The sequence below is a fragment of the Brienomyrus brachyistius genome, unplaced genomic scaffold, assembly GCF_023856365.1.
Source record: "Brienomyrus brachyistius isolate T26 unplaced genomic scaffold, BBRACH_0.4 scaffold713, whole genome shotgun sequence".
In the NCBI taxonomy this organism is placed as follows: Eukaryota; Metazoa; Chordata; class Actinopteri; order Osteoglossiformes; family Mormyridae; genus Brienomyrus; species Brienomyrus brachyistius.
Window position 1 is genome coordinate 42842 of NW_026042988.1, and position 21773 is coordinate 64614.

The following is a 21773-nucleotide window of genomic DNA, read 5'->3' on the forward strand; positions in this document are numbered from 1 at the left end:
CCACAAGCTCTCCACATATGTACACATACCTCTACGATGCGGCTCTAATACACTGTATCTATAGGCTGACTGCAGCCTTAATTTTATCTTGGTTGCCTCCAGATCCAAATCAAACACTGATATATACGTCCAGGGGCCCCCACTTGGTCAACTTGGGCCCCTCGATAAGGTTTGCCATTATCAATCTAAAGAAATATGGGTCCCATTGCAGAATTGGCAGAGATATTGTACATCCCAAGCCTATAAATGATCATTTTTCCTATCTTGGAACCCCTATAAAGCTACCAGGTTGACTAGTTAACAAAAGGTTTCTAATGAGGTTCCACTTTGGAGTATCTCAGCACACTGTTGATAATGCATTGTGTGCTAAATTAAGCACATTGTTCCCAGCTCTCCGGATGGACAAGCTCTGCGTATGATGTAACCATCGTTTTCCAGTCTTGAAGAGTTGGTTATCAATGCGGAAAGAGATAAACCCATTTCTCTGCTTCGCCCCTGGCCCTATCACCACACCAGGACACCCCAGGGATCCTTAGCGACCGGAGTGTGTGCTTCAGGACCCTGGCAAGCATGTGACTTTCCATATTTGGTGTTTTTTGAGGCTTCGATACAGCATTGGAACCCCATTGGAGAGAATGCCGTGTGAAGCAACAAATGCTTGGATTAAGTGGCCAATCTCCAATTGGGGCTGAACCCCAGAAAAGTTAGACTTTTCCGAAGTATTCAAATAAACCGTTTGTGAGGCTCTCGCGGGGTTTCCGTTTCATATGATAGGAACGCAGAACTCCCGATCAGAGAATTGCCGTTTTCACAATGGCTCATAATAACTCCGCAACACTGCCTTTCAGAAATATAATGACCTCATTCATGCTGAATCAAGCTAATCTGTTATTATGACCTAATGTTGGTGCAAAGTTGTGGCATTCTGGCGCCTCCTACAGTCGCAGACTTGGCACTGCTTCGAAAAGCAACTCCCTCAGCATCAGTCGCCAGTAATGGGAGAAATGTGGCTGCAAAACCCACAATATATAGGTGTAATGCGCACAGTCAATCGCAACACAGTTTAACCTAACAGAAGCAATAAAAAAACCAACAGGAAGCAAGCTACACCGTTCAATGATTGACGATGCGAAATGGTCCCACCCCCACCGCTATTAGATACCATTACATCGTGCCAGTGTCCAATCAGAAACATGCTGAGATAAGCAGTTACATCAGCATTACAGTAGCTTGAGACGAGACAACTACTGTAGGGTTCTGCATTCCATCCTGACAACAAATCATGGTGGTGAAGCAATTTTAATGTCTTCCCACAATGCTCAGCAGTGTAAAGAGTAAAAAACCCTTCCAATTGGCAATCTGTAATAGAGAAGGACCACGGAGCTGCTTAACGAGACTGTTGAGCCACACGCACCTGCTTGAGGGCAGTGTCTACAGAAATCGGTCAATCAAAGATCAGGAGCACTTTCAACACACCCATGGGAAATCTTAACAGATGTTTTATCCTGTTCGTTATATACACACCAGTGGCCAAAATTGTGGAAACACTTCCAATTTTTAGAGGTTTCAGAACTTTATTGGTCTGTTGCTCCAGTGACCTATTTAATTGTCCGATGCACGATATTTGTAGTATTCTTTGATTGTTTATAAACAATACAGCCAATATTCGTATAGCAATTTTCAAAGTGTATTGCTAAAGATGCTAGGTCTTTCCATAATTTTGGCCACTATCGTGTCTCAGAAAGTAGTAAAGTGTACCTTGTAAATATTTAACGAAAGTTCACCTAAACATTTTTGCATTGAAATAGTTTTGTAGGGTGAAGAAAAACACAACGGAGAATGAGAAGTATTTGTAGATGGTCATTTTAATGAGATTAAACACAAGCGCTGACTTCCAAAATCCAGTGTGATTCACAAAAGCAGTACGGCAAGAGACTGAAGCCCTTCAGAACCACCGTGTTTTGTTCTTCTGTGATTATTGGTTTTTTTTTTGCTGTGAATTAAACCATTTTTTTGGGTTGTTAACAATTGCTGGGCCAGCCCCACTGTTCCCAATGGATTATGGTGCATTATTTCACTGTGTTGTCACAAAGGCACTCAGAAGGCTTGCAGTGATATCGTTTAGTTACTGACAGACTTGCCATGTGGTATTGTGGCTTAATTTTCCAACAAACTGTCAGTAATCGGTCCATCACCCTTGCTTGCCGTTATGGATCCTCATCTCAAAAGTGACACTTTTGTTTTTACAAGTGAAACGAAAAGCAATGAATTGTACTCCGGGGGTTATAAAGTAAGTCAAGCGCAGAGCAAATAAAACACAAATAAAGTCACCGAATGCTATAGCAAAATACGTGCAGAACTGGGCCCAGCGTATTAAGATTAAATTAGAATTTTAGCAGAATTTTCCCAGTTTCATTAGTTTTTTTTATACCTCTACACTGAAATATCTTAAATTACAGCTCCTCAACCAACAGATTTGAGAAAGATACCGATTTTATATACCTTCTAAATAGCTGACGCACAAGCACCAAGTAACGTTACCTTTATAATCAATGACTTCAGCAAGGTAATTATGAGCTGAGCCCAAGTGATAGCCTGTAAACCATATAGCCCACGAGAACCGGAGCTGGATGCCCATGTTTCGGAATATTCCGGAACCATCTACTCCGCGTATGCTCAGAGGACACCTTCGATGGTCAGCTCGAACTGGAATTCCTCCTTTTAACGATCCCACAACTGTACTGGCCACCCGCAACCAAAGTTTAACATAAACGCCGCAAAACACATAGCAATACATAGACATTTGTGCAGAAGCAGATTCTGATGCAACACAATACTTATTAAGGTTAATAAAGGTAAATTTGCAACAGCAATCTAAGCAGCAATCTGAACAGTTGTCTTTTAGATTGCTTAAGATCAAAAGTATTCTACAGGTAGAGAAGCCTCACACTCAAGGAGCAAAACATCAGCCCAGACTTGCAGAACTACAAGCACGTCGGCAGCCTCATGTTTTTTTGCAAAACACTAAAACACATGTGTACACACCACACGCAGAAACACAACACGATGACACTTCCTTGCCATGTCAAAGCACTGGATTTCAAAATTACCACACCTATGAACTAACTGGTTAAACACAACCAGCAGGTGTGCGGACACATAGGGGCTTAATTGCGGAGAGGGAGAGGGAGAACGGGGATGAGAGGGGGAGTCCGTGGAGGAAGAGGCGGAGGTAGAGGAAGACCCAGAAGAGGGAGAGGACATGCTCAAAGAAGAAGAGGACCGAATTTATCAAATGAAATTTGTGGTGCACCAGTCGACCGCGTGAAAAACCACGGACTAACACTGAGGGAGGCTGGACGGAAAGTTCAGCCAAATCTCAGCAGATACACAATGACATCAGTAATTCGTACAATTTGTCAGGAAAATATCCAGGAAAACGGGGAAAAATGCCTCCTGTCTACAGTAAACCAGTAGCTCGCTGCATGCACTACATCGGCACTTTTTGGTATCCATTCCGGTGATATTTCACAGTAGGCTGCCATCACATACAGTGGGGTCCTCCATCGCCATGCCAACTTGGGTCCTTACAATACCACCCTCATTCTCAGATTATTACACAGATTGATTTGCTGCTGTGACGATATCGTGCAAACGCATCAGGTGTGATACATTGCCGTCTGGGACAACGACTCTTTCCACTGATCTCCTCTGGTCCAAAACTGGTTCCACCAACATCCACAATTTACAATCCAACGCCTTCCACCATACTCCCCCTTCCTAAACCCCACTGAAGAGTTTTTCTCGGCATGGCGATGGAAGGTTTACAATCTCCAGCCCTATGAGCAGATACCCCTCATCAGGAAGAGGACTGTGATCAAATTGATGCAGCATCTGCACAAGGATGCAATCGACATTCAGCGTTTGTCTTGCCAATGAGAATATAACCTGCAACGGCGACAAATCCTATAGCCAGATCCAGATAGGTAAAGAGGTAATGCCTCAATGTTTCTTTTTTTTAACTGTATTGGGCACCGTGATTTATACCTTTGTCTCTCCAAATGTTTGATGAGCTTACAGTAGTAGCATGAACACTGGGACGTTTCTTCTGAATGTGTTTTGTTCTGATGTTCAGTATCAGGATATCAGACAATCCTGAGTACATGGAGAGAAACACAGTAAATAAATATTTCCATCAGTCTGCAGTATTGGTTTCATGTAGCGCTAGGTGAATTTATTTTCGTACGTTCTCTGTGTGTTTTAATCATTAGGAAAGCAGACATGATGAAAGTGTTATAGGTTGAGCACAGTCATGTGTCACTCATTCAAATAGAATCCAATCATATGCCTCATTTGTTTCATAAATTATTGTAGAGCTTTGACTTAAGTGTGTCATTCGGCAGAAGATCCGAGGTCTTCTGCTACTTGGGTGTGTGGTTGGGCTAACTGTGTAGTGTTTAGACAAAATGAGCCCCTGTCTTCAAAATTGTGCTTAAGTACTCCAAGAAAAACGATCACATACGATTTAAACTTTGGCTAAAAAAAGTTACATTCTCTATTGTGATGCTGCAGCGCCATCTAGTGTACCTGGGGCGTAAGTGCCAAATGGATTGGAGGAGGAGAAGGTGTAGCGCTGTCACATATCATTGCTATATATTAACAACCCCATTGATCCTTGAGGCTCATGCTGCTCAGGTGCGAGACACGTACTTTGCCTGCATAACAGCAATAAGCAGAACAGAAAGGACAATTTGGACATGTTAAGAACTACATGCTTCTGTTGTATTTCCAAATAAAAGAGACATAGATGTTACTCCTGCCTCTTCAGCCACCTCCAACACATCCAGAGCCGAGGCCTCCAGTCTTTAACATCTCAGTTTCTCTGAGCTCTTTTCCCACACTCGTATTTCACATCCACCCCGAAGTAGACCCCTCTCCCACAGCAATACCTGATTAGGGTGAAAACACCTACTTAAAACGTGACAAGTTGCTCCTGGGGTAAAAGAAAAAAAAATAACGTGGCACTTTTCTCTCAACAGAACGATTCTCCACATTCCAGGCATTAAATGTGTCAAAACAGTTGTACACCTTCTGTCATTAAAGATCAACAAAACACGAGATGGCAAAAGACCAACAAAAGCAACCATGAAAGTACACATAAATTACCAAAAAAAAAAACAACACAAAAAAACAATAAAAGTTGCGGCATTGCTCTTGACAGACGAGGTAAAAGCATCGTAAAGCTTAAGGCGGGTAGGACTTTGACGGCTCTCTTGAGGTTGCAGGAAATTCAATCTGCCTCATATTTTTAGATTTGTTTTTACCCGCGGATTGCACTCATTCATGCAGCTAAATGGAACCAAAATAACCAAGTACTTTGCAGGGGTGACACTGCTAACCCACTCAGGGGAGCTGAATATGAATCTACTTGAAATCCTACTCCTGACTAACCCCGGCTACCACACAAGAGCAGCAAAAAAAAAAAAATCAGCTGATTTAGCGTCGATTCTTCCTAGACAGGTGGCCATATTGTCTCAGTAAGTGAGCCGCTTTGCCAAATCGCACGTGGCGACCTGAACCACGGCTTCACCTAGGAGCCCTGCACCTGAGAAGCAAAAGAGAAAGGGAACAAGGAAAAAGGACCGCAAGGGACTGCAGGGTTGGCATCTCAATCTTCTGGCTGCGTCTTCCTGTCAAAGAGAAGAGGATTTCTTTAATCGTAATAATAACGTCCCATCCAAAAACCGACAACGTGGCGAGTATTAGTGCATGGCCATTAAATCTGATAAGTTCTACAGTACTACTATTTTAACCCGAGCTGGATAATTTGTTAGGATATGACTCGGAATATAATCTATGTGTGGGCAGAAGTGTTAAGCTAATACGGCCGAACATTAAGGGAAGACCGAATGCAAACATACAACGAAAAGGACCGGATCCCAACATGGTCATTGGTAGTGATAACCAAATGAAGCTTCATTAATCATTTGCTGGATTTTGACCGTACTACAGTATGTTCTTGGTTTGCTTTGGGGCATTTTTGAGCTCTTTTGTTGACCAGAGTGCACCATCTAGTGGGGATAGAAAATACTGCAGATGGTTCAATGAAGCTTAATTTGACCAGGACTGGTCATTGGCATATTTGTGTTATCAGCTGCTCAAACCCAGGTCCAGCAGGGACAGTAATCTCCTGCAGGCTACACTTTTGCTTTAAGTGTGTTTAAATAAATTTTGCAGACTTGAGCAGAGCATTCTCTGGCTAATTAATACAGGTCCCTGTATTATTTAGTAATGGCCAAATGAAGCTTCGTAAACCACTTGTATTTTTCTGACCCTACTAGAGTTTGCCCTCTTTTCAAAGAAAGGGCTCAAGTCATGCCCCAAAGCAAACCGAGAGCGCCATCTAGTGGGGTGAAAAAAAACAGACCGTGGTTCATGGAGCTTCATTTATCCATCACTAGTATGACTGAATTCATGAGCACATACACATGCATATATAACCATTCATACTTCTTATGGATCTGCAAACCATTACATGAGACACACATTCACAGTGGGCAATTTGTAAACTTCAACACCATGCAATTCAACTTAAAACTAATTCCAGTGTTTAGCATCATTAACCTTTCTGTCTCGGCGCAAATCTACAATAAACAATACATTTTTACCTCAAGCAAAATTAAAAAAAAAAAAAAAAAAACACTCCGAGCTAATAATAGCATGATAATCACAAAGTGTCAGCACATTTGATCACCGTGGTTACGACATCGCAGAACACCAAAGGGTTAGAACAGGGCAGGGCTGGCCATAAATCTCACAGACAAAAAGGAAAGGAATCTCGTGAAAGTTGTACATTTTTAAAATAGCTTTAGTTCATCATTTACCTATGCCACGCGTTGCTTCTCAGCTCACAAATGCACACGCAGAGCAAATCTCTGAAATTTTAACAAGCCTTGAGCTTGTTAAATTACTTGAGCTACTGAACCTTAAATATCAACATCTGGTTCTACTTGTAGTATCTGCATGCAGATAAAATTAAAGATCAAAATTAAGGATGTTTCACATCTGTCTCCTGTGAGCTGTGATAAACGAAATATTTGACCCTGTCAGCTTATTTGGTTCCTTTAAATTCATATTGACAAATGGGCAAATAGTGACCTCTGGTGGTCAGAAAGAACACGCAATGGCGCTGCAGTCTGCACTACAAAATACCTGTTATTTTCGCAGTTCTCCGGACCTTTCGATCACAATCGTCTTGGATGATTGCACAGGGGACGTGGCCTGGTAGTCGTCACTGAGAAGGCCCAGGATGGGGTACTGGTTGGAGAACCTACGGGAGTGGCAGGGCAAAAAGTCATACATTTTGGTCCTATGTCTGGTTGAACTACCCTGTACATGGTAACGTTTTAAATAAAAACCATGAATAAAAATCTAAAAGATGAGCAGTACGGGAAGCTCACCTGGATGTGATAGTGGTCCTGCTGGACCAGTCATTCTTCTCTTGCTTGAGCCTCCTGATTTCCTGTCGTCAGAAAAGCATTGGTAAGTACTAGCGATGGACAAAATGACGCTTCATGAAACAATCGCTGTATTTTCGGATCCCACCGGATGGTGCTCTTACTTTGCTTTGTGCCCTATTTCGAACATCAGAGCTAGATAAGATGATAACAACTCTGAACTATTAGTTAAGTTCTCCCCAAACGAGCTTGATGGGCCGTTTGTAAATTTCTTATGTTCTCATCTGTTAGAGTCAGAAAATACAGCAAACTGCTCATGAAGCGTCACTTCATCCATCACTGACACAGGCACTGCAAAAAGATAGCATTAGTATGGGTTTTAGCATAGCATATAAAACTATTAGCTTAGGCTAGCAGGCACAGTGGACACCCAAAAGTACACCACTGTGATTGTAGGTTCATTAGCCATCAAGCTCTGAAAAGTGGCACGCCCTGTAAGCAGCCAAAGTAATCTCTGACCTCCTCTTGTCTCTTGATGAAGGTCTCACGTTGCTCCAACTTGGTCAACAGCTCCGTGATTCGCAGCTCCAGACTCCGGTCTCCTGTTGTCTGCGTGGAGTACTCGGTCTTCACCTGGATGACCTGGGACTATGACGCCACATGCACATGCAGCAGACAAGCCCCGACACACCGACCCGGGCAAAGACAGAACAACGACCACATGTTAGCCATAATTACTGGAGCCTTCTCCAACTGACTTGACAAGCCTTGACAGGACGATATGACATCACCTATAATTAGCCACGCACTACAGACTGGTGCCAAGAAAGCGGGGAAGGGTGAACCTACCCGTAGACTCTGGATCTCCTTGTCCTTCTCGTGCCGCAGTGCATTAAGCATGTCGTTGTACTGCTTGGAGAGTTCTTCCGTTTTCTGCTGAAAGCCAGTGATGTTGCCCTGACCGGCCACCTAACGGAGGAAGAAGAAGATGACGACAAATGAATGACTGTATCCCATGTAAGGAATCGATCGCGTGAAAGAACTGAAATCAGTACTGCCGCTGTTTCTCTCACCGGCCAACCCAAATTGACTTGGTACCAAGATGTTCAGGACTAAAGAGGCTGCATCATCGCAAAACATCTGAAAAATGTACCCAAGGCCGGTGTGAAATTCCTGAGCAGTCCCAAAGACACCCTGTAGCTCTCTGTGATGTGAAACCTCTGCTCCGAGAACTCAGCACTCAGTACATCAGACGCAATACATGTTTCAGTTAGCCCTCGATGAAGTTTGCTTGTCCACATAGTTCTTTGCATGATCACAGACCACAGGCTACAAAGCATAGAAGATGAAGTTGGCCTCTGACCTTCTGCCTCAGTAAGCTGTTCTCTTGCTCCAGCGCCCTCAGGCTGCCCTCCAGCTCCTTAATGCGATATTCACGGTTAGAGTCTGAGCCCCGGACAGACATCACCTGGGACTCCAAGTTATTCTGGGTCAAGGTGCTTTCCTTCAGGGACACCTGGGACGTGAGGGTGGGGAGGTTGACACACAGAGCTGTTTTAGTGGCATATGTTGACCTTCGACAGCAGCTCCTTGCAATCTCTGACTTCATTTCCCCAGTATTTCTTCAGAAGCTACACGCCTATAGTCCAGAGCCATTGTCACACCCAACACCGTTTGGGTTGCATTCTTCCAGGGAAATCGACTTTGATTTCACCAAAAGGAGCGGGAGAAAAAGTACATAACATCCTACCTGCAGCTGTCTGTTGTTCTCACGCAAGGAGTCCAAAAGGCGGTCGTATTGCATCGCTTGGTCTGCCTTGTAGCTCAGGTCCTTCTCCAGCCCCTCCTTCTCGGACTCCAGGCGCTGAAAGAAAGAGATCGCCCGTCACTGCCACGCTGATGGAGAAATCGCAACCCGCTTGTCATCCACTTTCCATCAACTCAAGTTCACTTTTCTACTTCACTAACATCAAGCAACCAACTCCAATCTGAAATTCCTGCCAAAAAATACATTTTTCTTTAAAGTATATTAGTTATTACTTCAAACACTTATTCAACACATTTAATCGAACTCCGCAGGCATACGAACTAAGTAAACAGCTGACATTCTAATTAATTTAGCTTCATCAACATTAGAGTGATTTGACAGCCCTGGGCCATAGCAATGGATTTTAACACCCCGTTAACAGGAGTAAGGCTCACCTTCAGGTCGTCCTGCAGGTGGAACAGCTCCTCCCTCAGGCTGTTGAAGGTGGCCAGGAGGAGACGCATGGTCTTGTCGGCAGTGGAGCGTGTCTGAAAGCGAAAGGGGCGTAACCGTGACGCTCCGCAGGCCTTTTCGTCTGGGGCTGCGCAGTCGGTTTCGCACAATTTCCACCAGCTACGCTAATGCGGCTTTACTGCCCTTTTGCAGAACGCGGACCCTACATAGCCCAGTGAGAGGCTGCAACACATTTACCTGCAGTAGGTAGCGTATCTGCTGCTTGGTCAGCTCCGAAATGCCTTTGGGGATCAAGTCCTCAGTGTCGTCTTTCTCCACCTTCAAAGGGCGGGCGGGTGGCCAGATGGACAGACAGACAAACAGACCGACATACAGACAGACAGGGCCTCATTGAGAGATATTCCCTACAATAACTTGAGATGGTATGCAGTAAAAAAATAAATAAATAAATAAAACTTGCCGAAAGACAAAAAAATGACCTTCATGCAGTGAATGTCTCCACCATCTTACCTTGTAGTCGATGCTGGGGTCCAAGAGGTGTTTCCTATTAAAACATAAGGCAAATGTATGCACACATTAAATGCTAGCTGGTTACTGGAAATAGCTAAATTACCCCTCGGGGATAGCAGTCATGCAATTTATAAGAGTATGGAATGCAACTTCGGCGAAAACAGATATGTGAAATATATGTCAGATCCATCAGAGACCATCTGAGGTTTGGTTTTGGTGTTCAGGGCTATTCTGGTGACGGTGAAGCTTTGAGGTTGTTTTACAGACTGTGTATCAAGTTCATATGTTTAATGTTACAGATACATAAACGATCCCTTGGAAGATCACAGATAAAATAACGTCGAAGACGGAGGCTGGCCGAACGCCATACGTACCGTCCCCGGATCTTGACCACATTGTCCGAGATGTAGTTGTGAATGTCGCTGTTTTTGCGCCACACCTCTGCCAGCAGCTCTCCGAAGAAGCGCGTGTCTAGCTTCTCCTGCTCCACTTCCACGACTGGTAGCTTCACCTCAGGCAGGGTCTCCACTGGGCTGTCGAAGTTCATGCTGCTGTTGATGTTGATGGTCTCCTCAATCTGAGAACCAGCAATACTGTGTTCATTACTGTTACACCACAGTTTGGTCAGAACTATAATATGATAACATTTCCTTTTTTAAAATAAAATGTGGGATAATTCTGCTCATTACTATAAATCTAAAAAGAAAAGAAGACCAATCTATAGAAAATGTAACAATCCGAGGACAGAGCCCTGAGGGACCCCTTCTTCTATAGAGCAGTTTATCAGTGAATACGGACAGTGTCTTTTCGGGAGGAAAAAAGCACCATTATCGGCGATGCACAATGAAGATCTCACCATGCCGCAGCAGAAATCCTTTGCACAATGACTCAAAATGTTAATTTGGTAGCATAGTTTCAGTACGAACACAAAATCCAGCTAAACAAACAAGTCATCCACTCAAAATGACTATACAGTAAGTTTTATCACTTTCCTCATGCCTCATTTTCATAGCAATACATCTTGCAATAAAAACAGCTGTCAAGGCACAATAGTGAGAAGTTCATAAAGAATTTTTGACGGCTAAGGATTTACATATATGAGATAAGGACAAGTGTGGGCAAAACTGAGCCAGAGCCTCTCACACATCTTCCTAGTCAAACAAAACTATCACAGCAGAATGCAGGGATTAGTTCTTGTTTGGTTGGACTTTGATAGTTGGATGAAAGGCATATGGAAGTCATCCAGCGTAAGGGGAGCCGTTTGTGCATGAGAGCCATGGTTGGTTCTCTTTGTTTTTTTGATTGTGTTTTGCTAAAGGGTCTTAACGAGGCACAGTTCTTGCACAGTTCATGCGTAACTCCACACGTCTCTAAACCTTAACGTTTTTTTCCACCATGTTGATGCACACGTGCCAATTGGTTACATGTGATACATATACAATGCACTTTAAATAGTTAATCATGGGTGGCAGGAGTGCTTAATTAGAGACCTTGTTACCCCCAAAACAGGGACGCTCCTTCAGCGACATGCACAAACAGCACAGGAAAGCGATTAAGAGCAATGTACACGCAACGGCCAAAAGCAATTAATTTCATTAAGGAGGCTTAACGAGGGTTAATGAGGTAATGGCATGAGTGCAGTGCAAACGACGCAGTAAATATCTGCCAGAGTGAGACAGCAGGTATCAGGGGACACCGAAGACAGTTCAGGGGTTTGTGACATTCGACTTGCTCGCTGGGTGTTGCTCAGTGTGGCAGCAACTGCACCCACACCCAAACATCTCAATCACCTTAGCTACATCAAGTAGCTACGTCAGTATTGTGGGTGGTAGGCGATGACATTGAATCACGGTGTGGACCAAGAGGTTCTGCAGGACAGTTTACAAACCATGTTTTACTTTACTGGTCTCCGTTACCAGGGAGGGCTCAAGGTAGAAGCAAACAAAGCAACTGTTCAGGGCCCAGGAGCCACCAGGGGGCGCTCTTATCTAATCAGTCTGTCAGAATAGGAAGGACGATGACACCTAGGTTAATCAAATTTTGCTTAGGGCCCCAAAAAGGGTGGCACTCATACCATTACCTCAGCCTCGTCTTTTACTAACCATCGTTATCATTTGTCATATGAGAGATCAAAGACTAAATAAGCCCTCGGGAATGGAATGGCTTGCGATTTCTCCAGTTCAAGATCTTACACTTGGGAAACGTTAATATTTTTTGCCGATTAGTTGATATTTCTATTTGAAGTGACTCTTCCAGAGGGACATTTCACCAGAGCTCCATGTTAACATTTCAGGCCACGTTAATAACCATATATCTACATCCACCAGCTACCCTGCATTTACGTTCTGCTCTGGTGGAGGGGACTCGATAAAGAAAGCAGGTATATATGGCCCAGAGCCTTGCAAACAGAGGCGGCCAATGGGCGGGTCTAATGGCTTGTCGGCCCACATTCCACTGCGGAGACGCCCCATCAGCAAGGCAACACTTGTCTGTCGTTGAATCACCCTTACAGTAAAACGTAAACGCACCCTAGTTGGAGCAAGCAATCCCTACACTCCAGTTTCAGATGCGGCAGGGGGAGCACTGAACCCCGCTGGGAAACCAAGAATACGGGATAAACAGGACAATCTCCCGAGGGAATATGACACTGCCGACCACACCTTTGGAAGTGTCGGCCATTTCCGCACAGCATCACCTTATCGCCGGCCAAACCAATGGGGCTCCTAAAACCCGAGCATGCAGGTGAACGCAATAAAACTTTCGGTGGCCAAAACTTCTATCAGTCTGTGGTGACAACAGTAATAACAGTAGTATCATCAAATGAGCCTCATTTCCTCGTACTGGTTTAATATTACCCCAGGAATGCACGGCGGCTTCAACCAAACCGCGCCCGGCATCCTGCTTATCATCAAACCCCATCCTGATCCAACACAGCATTCCCACCTCCAGCTCCAGAGGTAGAAAATAGCTCCGGGCAGCAAACCAGATATGAAAACCAAAACCCATCAGGGTGAAACCTGATACGGGGAACTTCTACCTCGCAAGCTATCCTGCCAGGATATCGATTTACGCTCGTCATTGTTAATCTGGCAAGGCGTTGGCTCTCAGTATCAGCGCTGAAATGGACCGGCAGATAATGGACCGGGGTTACGGCTTGCAGGCTAAAGGCAGAGGAGGAGATCTTGAAACCGAAACAAAGGCTGAGGAAAAACACCGCATTCTGCGCGTTATTTCAAAATGAGAAATACAGCTACACAATAAAGCCAGTGTTGTTTCTGTTTAACGCAAATCGTCCTGACGGCATTAAAACCTGTTTCATTACCACGGGCCTCAGCTCTCTCAACTGCACCTCACATTTTACCGACACACCAGCGTGGGACCCACTGGGCTTTTAATCTAACATGCTCAGTTTTGGGTGGGACCTTGCCAGCGGGAGCAGACAGGCCCCAACGCCTCCACCTTTCCGGCTGCCACGAACATTATCAAACTACAAGCTCAGCTTCCCAGGGTTGTTTTTTTTTTTTATTATTATATTTTTACATTTTTTGACATCACCTAATCATTTTCCTGCCTGCTGGCTGAACCACGGCAAGTGAAAAACAGCTGAACCCTGTTGTTAGCTTGCAAAGCAACATGTTAAAGTAATTTGTGCACCTGGGTATGAAATAATGCTCTATAAGTACACTGATTATGCGGTGTGCCGTTAATGTGGTGTTCAGTGCTCTCTTTAGGCGGTGTGCCGTTAATGTGGTGTTCAGTGCTCTCTTTAGGCGGTGTGCCGTTAATGTGGTGTTCAGTGCTCTCTTTAGGCAGTGTGCCGTTAATGTGGTGTTCAGTGCTCTCTTTAGGCAGTGTGCCGTTAATGTGGTGTCAGTGCTCTCTTTAGGCAGTGTGCCGTTAATGTGGTGTCAGTGCTCTCTTTAGGCGGTGTGCCGTTAATGTGGTGTCAGTGCTCTCTTTAGGCGATGTGCCGTTAATGTGGTGTCAGTGCTCTCTTTAGGCGGTGTGCCGTTAATGTGGTGTCAGTGCTCTCTTTAGGCAGTGTGCCGTTAATGTGGTGTCAGTGCTCTCTTTAGGCAGTGTGCCGTTAATGTGGTGTTCAGTGCTCTCTTTAGGCAGTGTGCCGTTAATGTGGTGTCAGTGCTCTCTTTAGGCAGTGTGCCGTTAATGTGGTGTCAGTGCTCTCTTTAGGCAGTGTGCCGTTAATGTGGTGTCAGTGCTCTCTTTAGGCAGTGTGCCGTTAATGTGGTGTCAGTGCTCTCTTTAGGCAGTGTGCCGTTAATGTGGTGTCAGTGCTCTCTTTAGGCAGTGTGCCGTTAATGTGGTGTCAGTGCTCTCTTTAGGTGGTGTGCCGTTAATGTGGTGTCAGTGCTCTCTTTAGGCAATGTGCCGTTAATGTGGTGTTCAGTGCTCTCTTTAGGCGGTGTGCCGTTAATGTGTTGTTCACTGCTCTTTAGGCGGTGTGCCGTTAATGTGGTGTTCAGTGCTCTCTTTAGGCGGTGTGCCGTTAATGTGGTGTTCAGTGCTCTCCTTTGGCTGTGTGCCGTTAATGTGTTGTTCACTGCTCTCTTTAGGCGGTGTGCCGTTAATGTGGTGTTCAGTGCTCTCTTTAGGCGGTGTGCCGTTAATGTGGTGTTCAGTGCTCTCTTTAGGCGGTGTGCCGTTAATGTTGTGTTCAGTGCCCTCCTGAGACAATTTTAATATCATCTGACGTTAACTACCATCCACAATTAATTTTTAAAAAGGTATTGATCAGTTGTACTTGCAGAGACGATAACACTAGATGGCTGTGAACCAAAATTTTTAAATTATTAAATCCGACAATCCCTGCCCTGCCCCCCTCTGAATCAAAGGCTTTTCGCAAGATGAGGTGTTATTTTAAGAGAAACTATATTGATCCCAAAGGGAATTTACAAGAATTCTGCTTACAGAATTTCTATATCTTCAATGTTCCGACCTGCTGATTGGGCATCAAATGTGTCAATGTTTCGCTCTTGCTTCAGTTTGCGCCCCTCATTAACTCCGAGCACGACGCCAAAAACTCCACCCAGAAGGAAATACTGAGATGAAAGATACATTTTTTTATTCAATGCGTCTGATTCATTGAGATCTGTGGTGATAGTAGAGACCGTGCCAGGCTCGCTTATCTGTGATTTCCCACGGAGACATAAGGGCAGAATCGCAACACTGTCTATAATTTCCCAACTTCATGTCACATAACTGCAGGATCTCAATGCAAGTATTTCTCGCCAATGTGGCAGTACGCTACACACAGCTGAGACCCGCAGCTAAAAATCTGTTTGCAGGACTAGTGAACGACACAGAGAAATACTCCTGAACACCGCAAAGAAATACTCCTGAACACCGCAAAGAAATACTCCTGAACACCACAGAAAAAAAACACCGAAACACTTCAGGTATTTCACAAAGCATGACCTCAGGTCTCCATGCTTGTGTCTCTCAGAGCTGCTAGTATTCACAAATGGTATATTTCAGTATTGAGAGAAAAAGATTTAGAAAACAATAAATCTTTAAAAAAAAAAAAAAAAAAAAACACATAACCAGTTGTGCATGTCACACCTTGACACGCTGCGAGGGCCTGCAGCATGACCTTGCTCCGAACACAAGTCCCTTCAGGGAGACTCGCAGCCACGCCTTCCTTAGTGCTACAGCACTACCTCAGGCCAGACACGCCCACTCCATAAAGCACAGCAACACGCTGCCCTCTGATATCTGGGAAAGGCATTTCCCACTCACACGCTACGCAAGTGTGCGTGTCATGGCCAACTGCGGGCTGGACGGCCGCATGCGCGGAAAGCCGCAGTTCTAGACTGGCTATTTAAGTGGAACGGGCCCCTTGTTAAGCCTGCATGTTAATGAAGTTAAATGTAAAAAAAATAACAAAAAACATGCTTGGCCACATTTCATGGCTACTATTCCCCCATTTGGGGGGGGGGGGGGCTGCCCTCGAGGACATCATGCATAACTGGGCTGCCGTCGGTGCAAATAAAACGAAGGAGAATCAAACCAAATGAGCCACTGCACTCAGCAGTTGCACTTATACTTAGAAGAAAAAAAAAAAACTACCCCCCCCCACCTCAAATGATGTAATTCAAGCCCCATGTCCCAGGTTTCTGAATCAGGCACGTAACTATGTAGTAATATTACGAGTTTGAACCCCACCCTGAAATTCTTTTTGCCACCCATCAGGCACATAGCCAGTTACCAAAATCACAAGTTTCAACACCCCCCCCCACCACCGAGAATCCCCCCCCCCCCACGGTTAGTGAGATATACCCAGAGGGGTCTGGTCTTAACGGCTTACAGAGCTCAATGTTAATATACTGAACCTTCTGAGCTTTTATTTCCAGCATTCGGCAAAAAGCATTACGAAAATTATTCCCGGTAATTAAGATGACAACGCCCCTCAATATATTACCGTCAGTGAGGGTAAGCAGTCCTGACAACCTAATAAATCAGGCATGGCGACAACAACTCACTCCTCGGAAAACATGCAACGCAATCCCACGAACTTCACCTGTCAAGGCCTCAACCACGGCCTCAGTTATTTGATAAAATGGAAATGAGGGCAGATCTAACAGGCAAAAAAAAAAAAGCCTAGGTGGTACCACTTCAGTAGCCAGTGGGGTGGGGTGAGAATTTCTCTATCTAGATCATGTGACCCTGATGAAAGTTCCTTTTCATTATGACATCATAATCCCTAAACACAGATTAAAGGATATACACCTAAAACACGTTTCACCTTCGACTAGCGCAGCCCTACTTTCAACTAGCCGTCTCACATTGCCAAAATATTGTGGAAAAAGGAGTGTCTTTCTTTTGCCTGAACCCTGCATGTTATCCTGGCTCTGTTTTGGTAGCTAAGGCGTGGCCTGTCTGACTTTTCCTTGCAGATCATCCAAGCGAAAGCCTACATCGTACCGCTCCCAGAGTCGCCAACTCTGACTCCGGGAGCTCACAAGCAGGGAGCGGCGTCGCGATGCCACCCGCCGTGATTCACCCTACCGAAAAAATAACAATAGCGGCCCTTCGTCTCGCCCACGCCTGTCCCCGTAGACGGGCGCTGCCAGTGCAAGGCCGAGGACGCGGGAGGCAACAGAACAAAAGTGAATTCGCATCAAAAAAAAAAATAAAATAAAAAAAACCGCAAGACCTTGTCGTGTAAGCCTGCAGACGCGTGTCTCCGTGCCGGTGCCCGTTTACCTTTGATGACGACTTGACAGAGGATGGGGACTGGCTGAAGACAGACGGCGTCTTCTCACCGGCATTCTGCGAAAGGCAAAGTAATGGAAGTGAATCGAGGGATGCGAGTGGAGCCCAGGGGAAGAGGTAATGCAGAGCACAGTGACCAGGTCATGTCCACACTGATCTAACGGCCATGAGGAATAACACCAAAAATATGCCTCAGAAACTCTGAATGAAAAGGTGTGGTGGAAAAAAACACCATTCTACAAGGGCGTCACCTGACGTTTCATTGGGTGCCCGCTGCCTCTTTTCTTGGATGTGAACCAAAATTTGAAAATTATTAAATCAGACAATCCCTGCCTCACCCCCGTCCCGAATCAAAGGCTTTCCACAAGATGGGGTGTTATTTTAAGAAAAATAATTTCGAAGCAACTGCCAGAGTCAGTCAATGGAATCCGGCCAAGACTGTCTCCTATCACATTCCCCACCAGTCCCACTTTACAGTGCATTAGTGAGTATTTTTGCACCAGTAATCAGCAAAACGCAAACTGTCACTGTTGATTATATATATATATATATATATATATATATATATATATATATATAATATATATAACAAATGTGTGTGTATAAATTATAGCAATAAATCATTATTGATCTAAATCACTTAATGCCTCCACTTTTCTATACACTCTTAGAATGAAGAATACTTCTCAAATATCTTCTTGCTACGTTCAACAAAACAGGTTATGTATATAAGGGTTTAAATAGAGTAAGCTTTGTATTTTCGAACTGGCCCAAAATGACGCGTGACCTTTCTTTCGTTTGGTCGGTAGTGGAGGAAAAAAAAAAAGAGCAAATATCCCGCCAAAACACAAGCTCGTCACAAAACAAGCGAGAGCCGGAGGGAGCAGGAGAACGAAACGTTACGTGTGTAAATGTTATTTCGCAAAAAAGTTATGCAATATGAAAGCAGTTTTGTTGCAAGGGTTATTTCAACTCGCACACTGTGTATGTTATCTGGAATCTTACAATATTATAAAGCAGCATAATAATAACAATAATGATAATAGAAAGGTAATTATTGCTATTTATAGCAGCATAATTATTATAGTTGTGCAATCGTATTCAAAATTCATTTTAGATCTCTTTTAGATCTTTTTTTTTTTGATGTCTTAAAATCCAGGTGAACGCCAGCCAATCCTTTCGTACGGTCTTTTCCTAGCAAAAGAAGCCCTGGCCGATTAGTTACAGTATCTGTTTTTCACCCGCAGCTGAACCAGTTTATCAGGTGGTAAGTAGTTCAGCTGTAACAAAACCAGCACACGGCAAACGTGATAAATATTATTCATTAGAACTCACTTCAACTTCGATGTAGCGCTGGCTATTGATCACTTCCGAATCCTCCATGCTGTTCACCGCGTATCCCTGGACTTTCTGCATATAGACCGGCGACATCATCTGCTGGGCGTTATTGACCAGCACGTAGGACTCCGGTACGACTCTCCGCTCCACCGGCACCAGGTAGCGCACGGTCTCGTAGACCATGTTGTTGTCGGCGGGGACTCCGTTCGAGGCGTACTGCACACGGGACATCGGCACCTGCATCGGTACTTGCATCGGCACTTGCATCGGCGACAAGTTCACGTACTGCATCCCCGACGGCAGGATCTCTTGGTCGGAGGAGACGCTCGCAGACCGATACGTCTGGGTAATAAACTGCTGCGACATGCCGACCTGCCGAATTAAATGCCTGTTAAGTGCACGATTAACGCCAATCTAACTAATGTACCGTATACCTAAATGTCCCCGGGAGGGACACGAAGCGTGTGCGCCTAAAAAAACAGTATTTAAAAGTAATAATGGAGAAGGAAAGAGCAGATACGGTGTACGCCGGGCCGAGGCTGGATCCAGCGGCTGAGCGACTTCCTTGATCTCAGCGTTTCTAACGAGATCCCGAGGGCGGTGTGTCCAGACCCGCCCCCGTCACACCTAGTCTGCCGGCCTTCGGGAAATTCTTGCGAACCTGTCTGCCGTCAAAGAAGCAACCCAAGAAGCCTTGTTTTAATGCACCTTTTGCATTTCATATAAATAACAAACTTTAGTGCATATAAAACCATGGCGATTTACAATTTTATTTTGGTTGTGTGTTTAGCCCTAAACGCAAAATGCAGTGTTATTGTATATTTAATATTCATATAGATAAAAAAAGATGTATGTTTCAGTTTGTTACACAGATGTTGTTTTAAGAGCTGCTAACGTTCACAGTAGTTTTGTGCATGTCTGACCAGAATCAAATTAACTTTTAAGCAAGGGCATAGATTTGAATATGGAAGGTAGGCGCATAATCCCTATTAATATTGTGGGAGTACTGTGTGTTTGGGGGGGGGGGGGGGGGGGGGGGGGGGGTTGGCGCTGATTTGGTCCCTGCCGATGTTGTAGCCAATCCGTTGCCATTGCTTTTATGTACTGAAAGGTAAGGAGATTATATTAAAACAAATACACGAAATGAGTCAGTTTGCAGAATCAGTAGACGGTCTTAAGTCGGGACTTAAGAATATACCACGATTTGAATTGGTAGAAGTTCAGTTCTTATATGTGGCGTTACGTGTTCTTGATGAAAACATGAAACAAACAGTGAGCCTAACGTTCCATTGGTCCATCTTTCAACTGCTTGTCCTCCTTAGGCTCATGGGGAACCTTGATGAATATAAAAATAAACCTCTAGCTTATACAAGGACCTAAAAATATATCTTCTTTCAAATAAGGATATTATTATAGTTAACTCAGAATAACTCCGAATAACCGTTCGCTTTCTCTGTGTGTCATATAGTGACTATAATAGTCATATAACAAAATATTTACCATGCCTTGACGGATGATTTTGTTGGGGGTTATAATTAATGAAATAATACATTTTATGCATCCCTAAAAGTACTGAAACATTAATAAGCCAGTGCAACTGTGGTTTTACTGTAGTTCTCCTGGTTATTAACTGATTAATTTATTAAGCGCATAAACACAATTCCCGAAGTTCATTTCTGTAATAATGAGCGATTCATCAAAGTAATACGTAAAACCGTAAAAAGCAAAATTGCTAATGTACTTACTCGTATCTGCAATGCCGCTTCTCGCCACAGACCACGTGTCATGATTATATTGTGACTAAAACCTAATCAATAAATTGGTTTGAGGCCGTTTCTGGGCAGTTTTACTTGAAATATGAAGTCAGTGGAAAAGACTAGAACCACGAGATCACTGTAACAGTTGTATGCAGTGTGATGCATTGAACAGTGACATCATAGTACTCAAAATACTTTTCATATTTTAGTCTTGCATCTCACATTCTCCTCTGCGACAATTATGAGCGTGCGACACAGAAACAGGGCAGACAGTGCGTCGCTTTTTTGTGGGATGACCTTTCCTTTGTAAAGACTGAGTAGGAAAATCGGTCAACGTGCAAACCAGACAAAACTGTTTTAGCATGAGAAACGTGGCTGGTATGCTGCTAAAATGAAAGTTGCGGACGGTAAGATCGGTAGGATACGGACAGGTTTAATGAAGTGAGGAGAAAAAAAAACATTTACGGTGGCAACAGAGAAAGGAATAAGTGGACTGAATCAAAATAACCAAACGTATCTCTTTCCAGAACATTCCCTCATCTCACACCTAGTACACCAAACCGGTTCTGTTCAAACCTGATCGCCTTGCAGAATCCCATCACCCACAGCGGTGTTTCCCAACCCGGTCCTCGGGGACCCCCAGACAGTCCATATATTTGCTCCCTCCCAATCAAGAACATCGAATATCTGATGTGTTGGGACATTGATGGGAGAAAAAAACATGGACCGATCAAGGGTTCTCTAGGATCGAGCTAAGAAACAATGACCTACACCGTTCCCCTAAAGCCTTGAAGTGTAACAGAGTAAAACAGCATTTGAGAAAATCTTATTTTTGATTTATTATGATTTACTTTGCCTGCTGGTTAAAAAAGTCGTCTTATTTGGTTCTTGCTTTGTTAGACGCTGCTGTGTAGCTGTTGCTCCAGGACTGCTTCTCCGGGCATTCGCTGGAAGCTCAGCCTAGCTGCACTTCTGCCTAGTCACCTCCTTGACAGTCACATGTTTGTAATGCGCTATTTGCCCCAAGACGAGGTGTCTCTGGACAAAAGTGTTTGCTACATAAACAGAAAAGCGAATAATTTGAATCCCCGGTCAGATCGTCTAGTTGACGCAACGCGTGCACTCGTAGAGTCCGTGGCGAAGAATGCTGACAGTTAGACCACATTACTCACTGAACAAACAATTAGCGTGTACCACAACATGGTGTCAGTTTTAAAAGTAAGCCGCATACCTGTGTCGGACACCTCCCCGAAAGAT

The 21773-nt window shown here is 44.2% G+C and overlaps 1 protein-coding gene across 1 annotated transcript; it reads right to left on the reverse strand.

Moving 5' to 3' along the window:
- Positions 1-1847: 1847 nt before the first annotated feature.
- pof1b (POF1B actin binding protein) lies at positions 1848-19338 on the reverse strand. The gene is made up of 13 exons (XM_049005688.1): positions 18757-19338; positions 17413-17478; positions 10563-10765; positions 10189-10222; positions 9916-9996; positions 9660-9752; positions 9208-9321; positions 8821-8973; positions 8307-8426; positions 7977-8105; positions 7461-7522; positions 7213-7330; positions 1848-5690 (listed from the first exon to the last, which is right to left on the reverse strand). Exons 1-12 carry the CDS (start codon positions 19123-19125, stop codon positions 7216-7218), a joined length of 1539 nt encoding a protein of 512 aa, XP_048861645.1. The 5' UTR covers positions 19126-19338; the 3' UTR covers positions 1848-5690; positions 7213-7215.
- Between the last annotated feature and the right edge of the window lie 2435 nt (positions 19339-21773).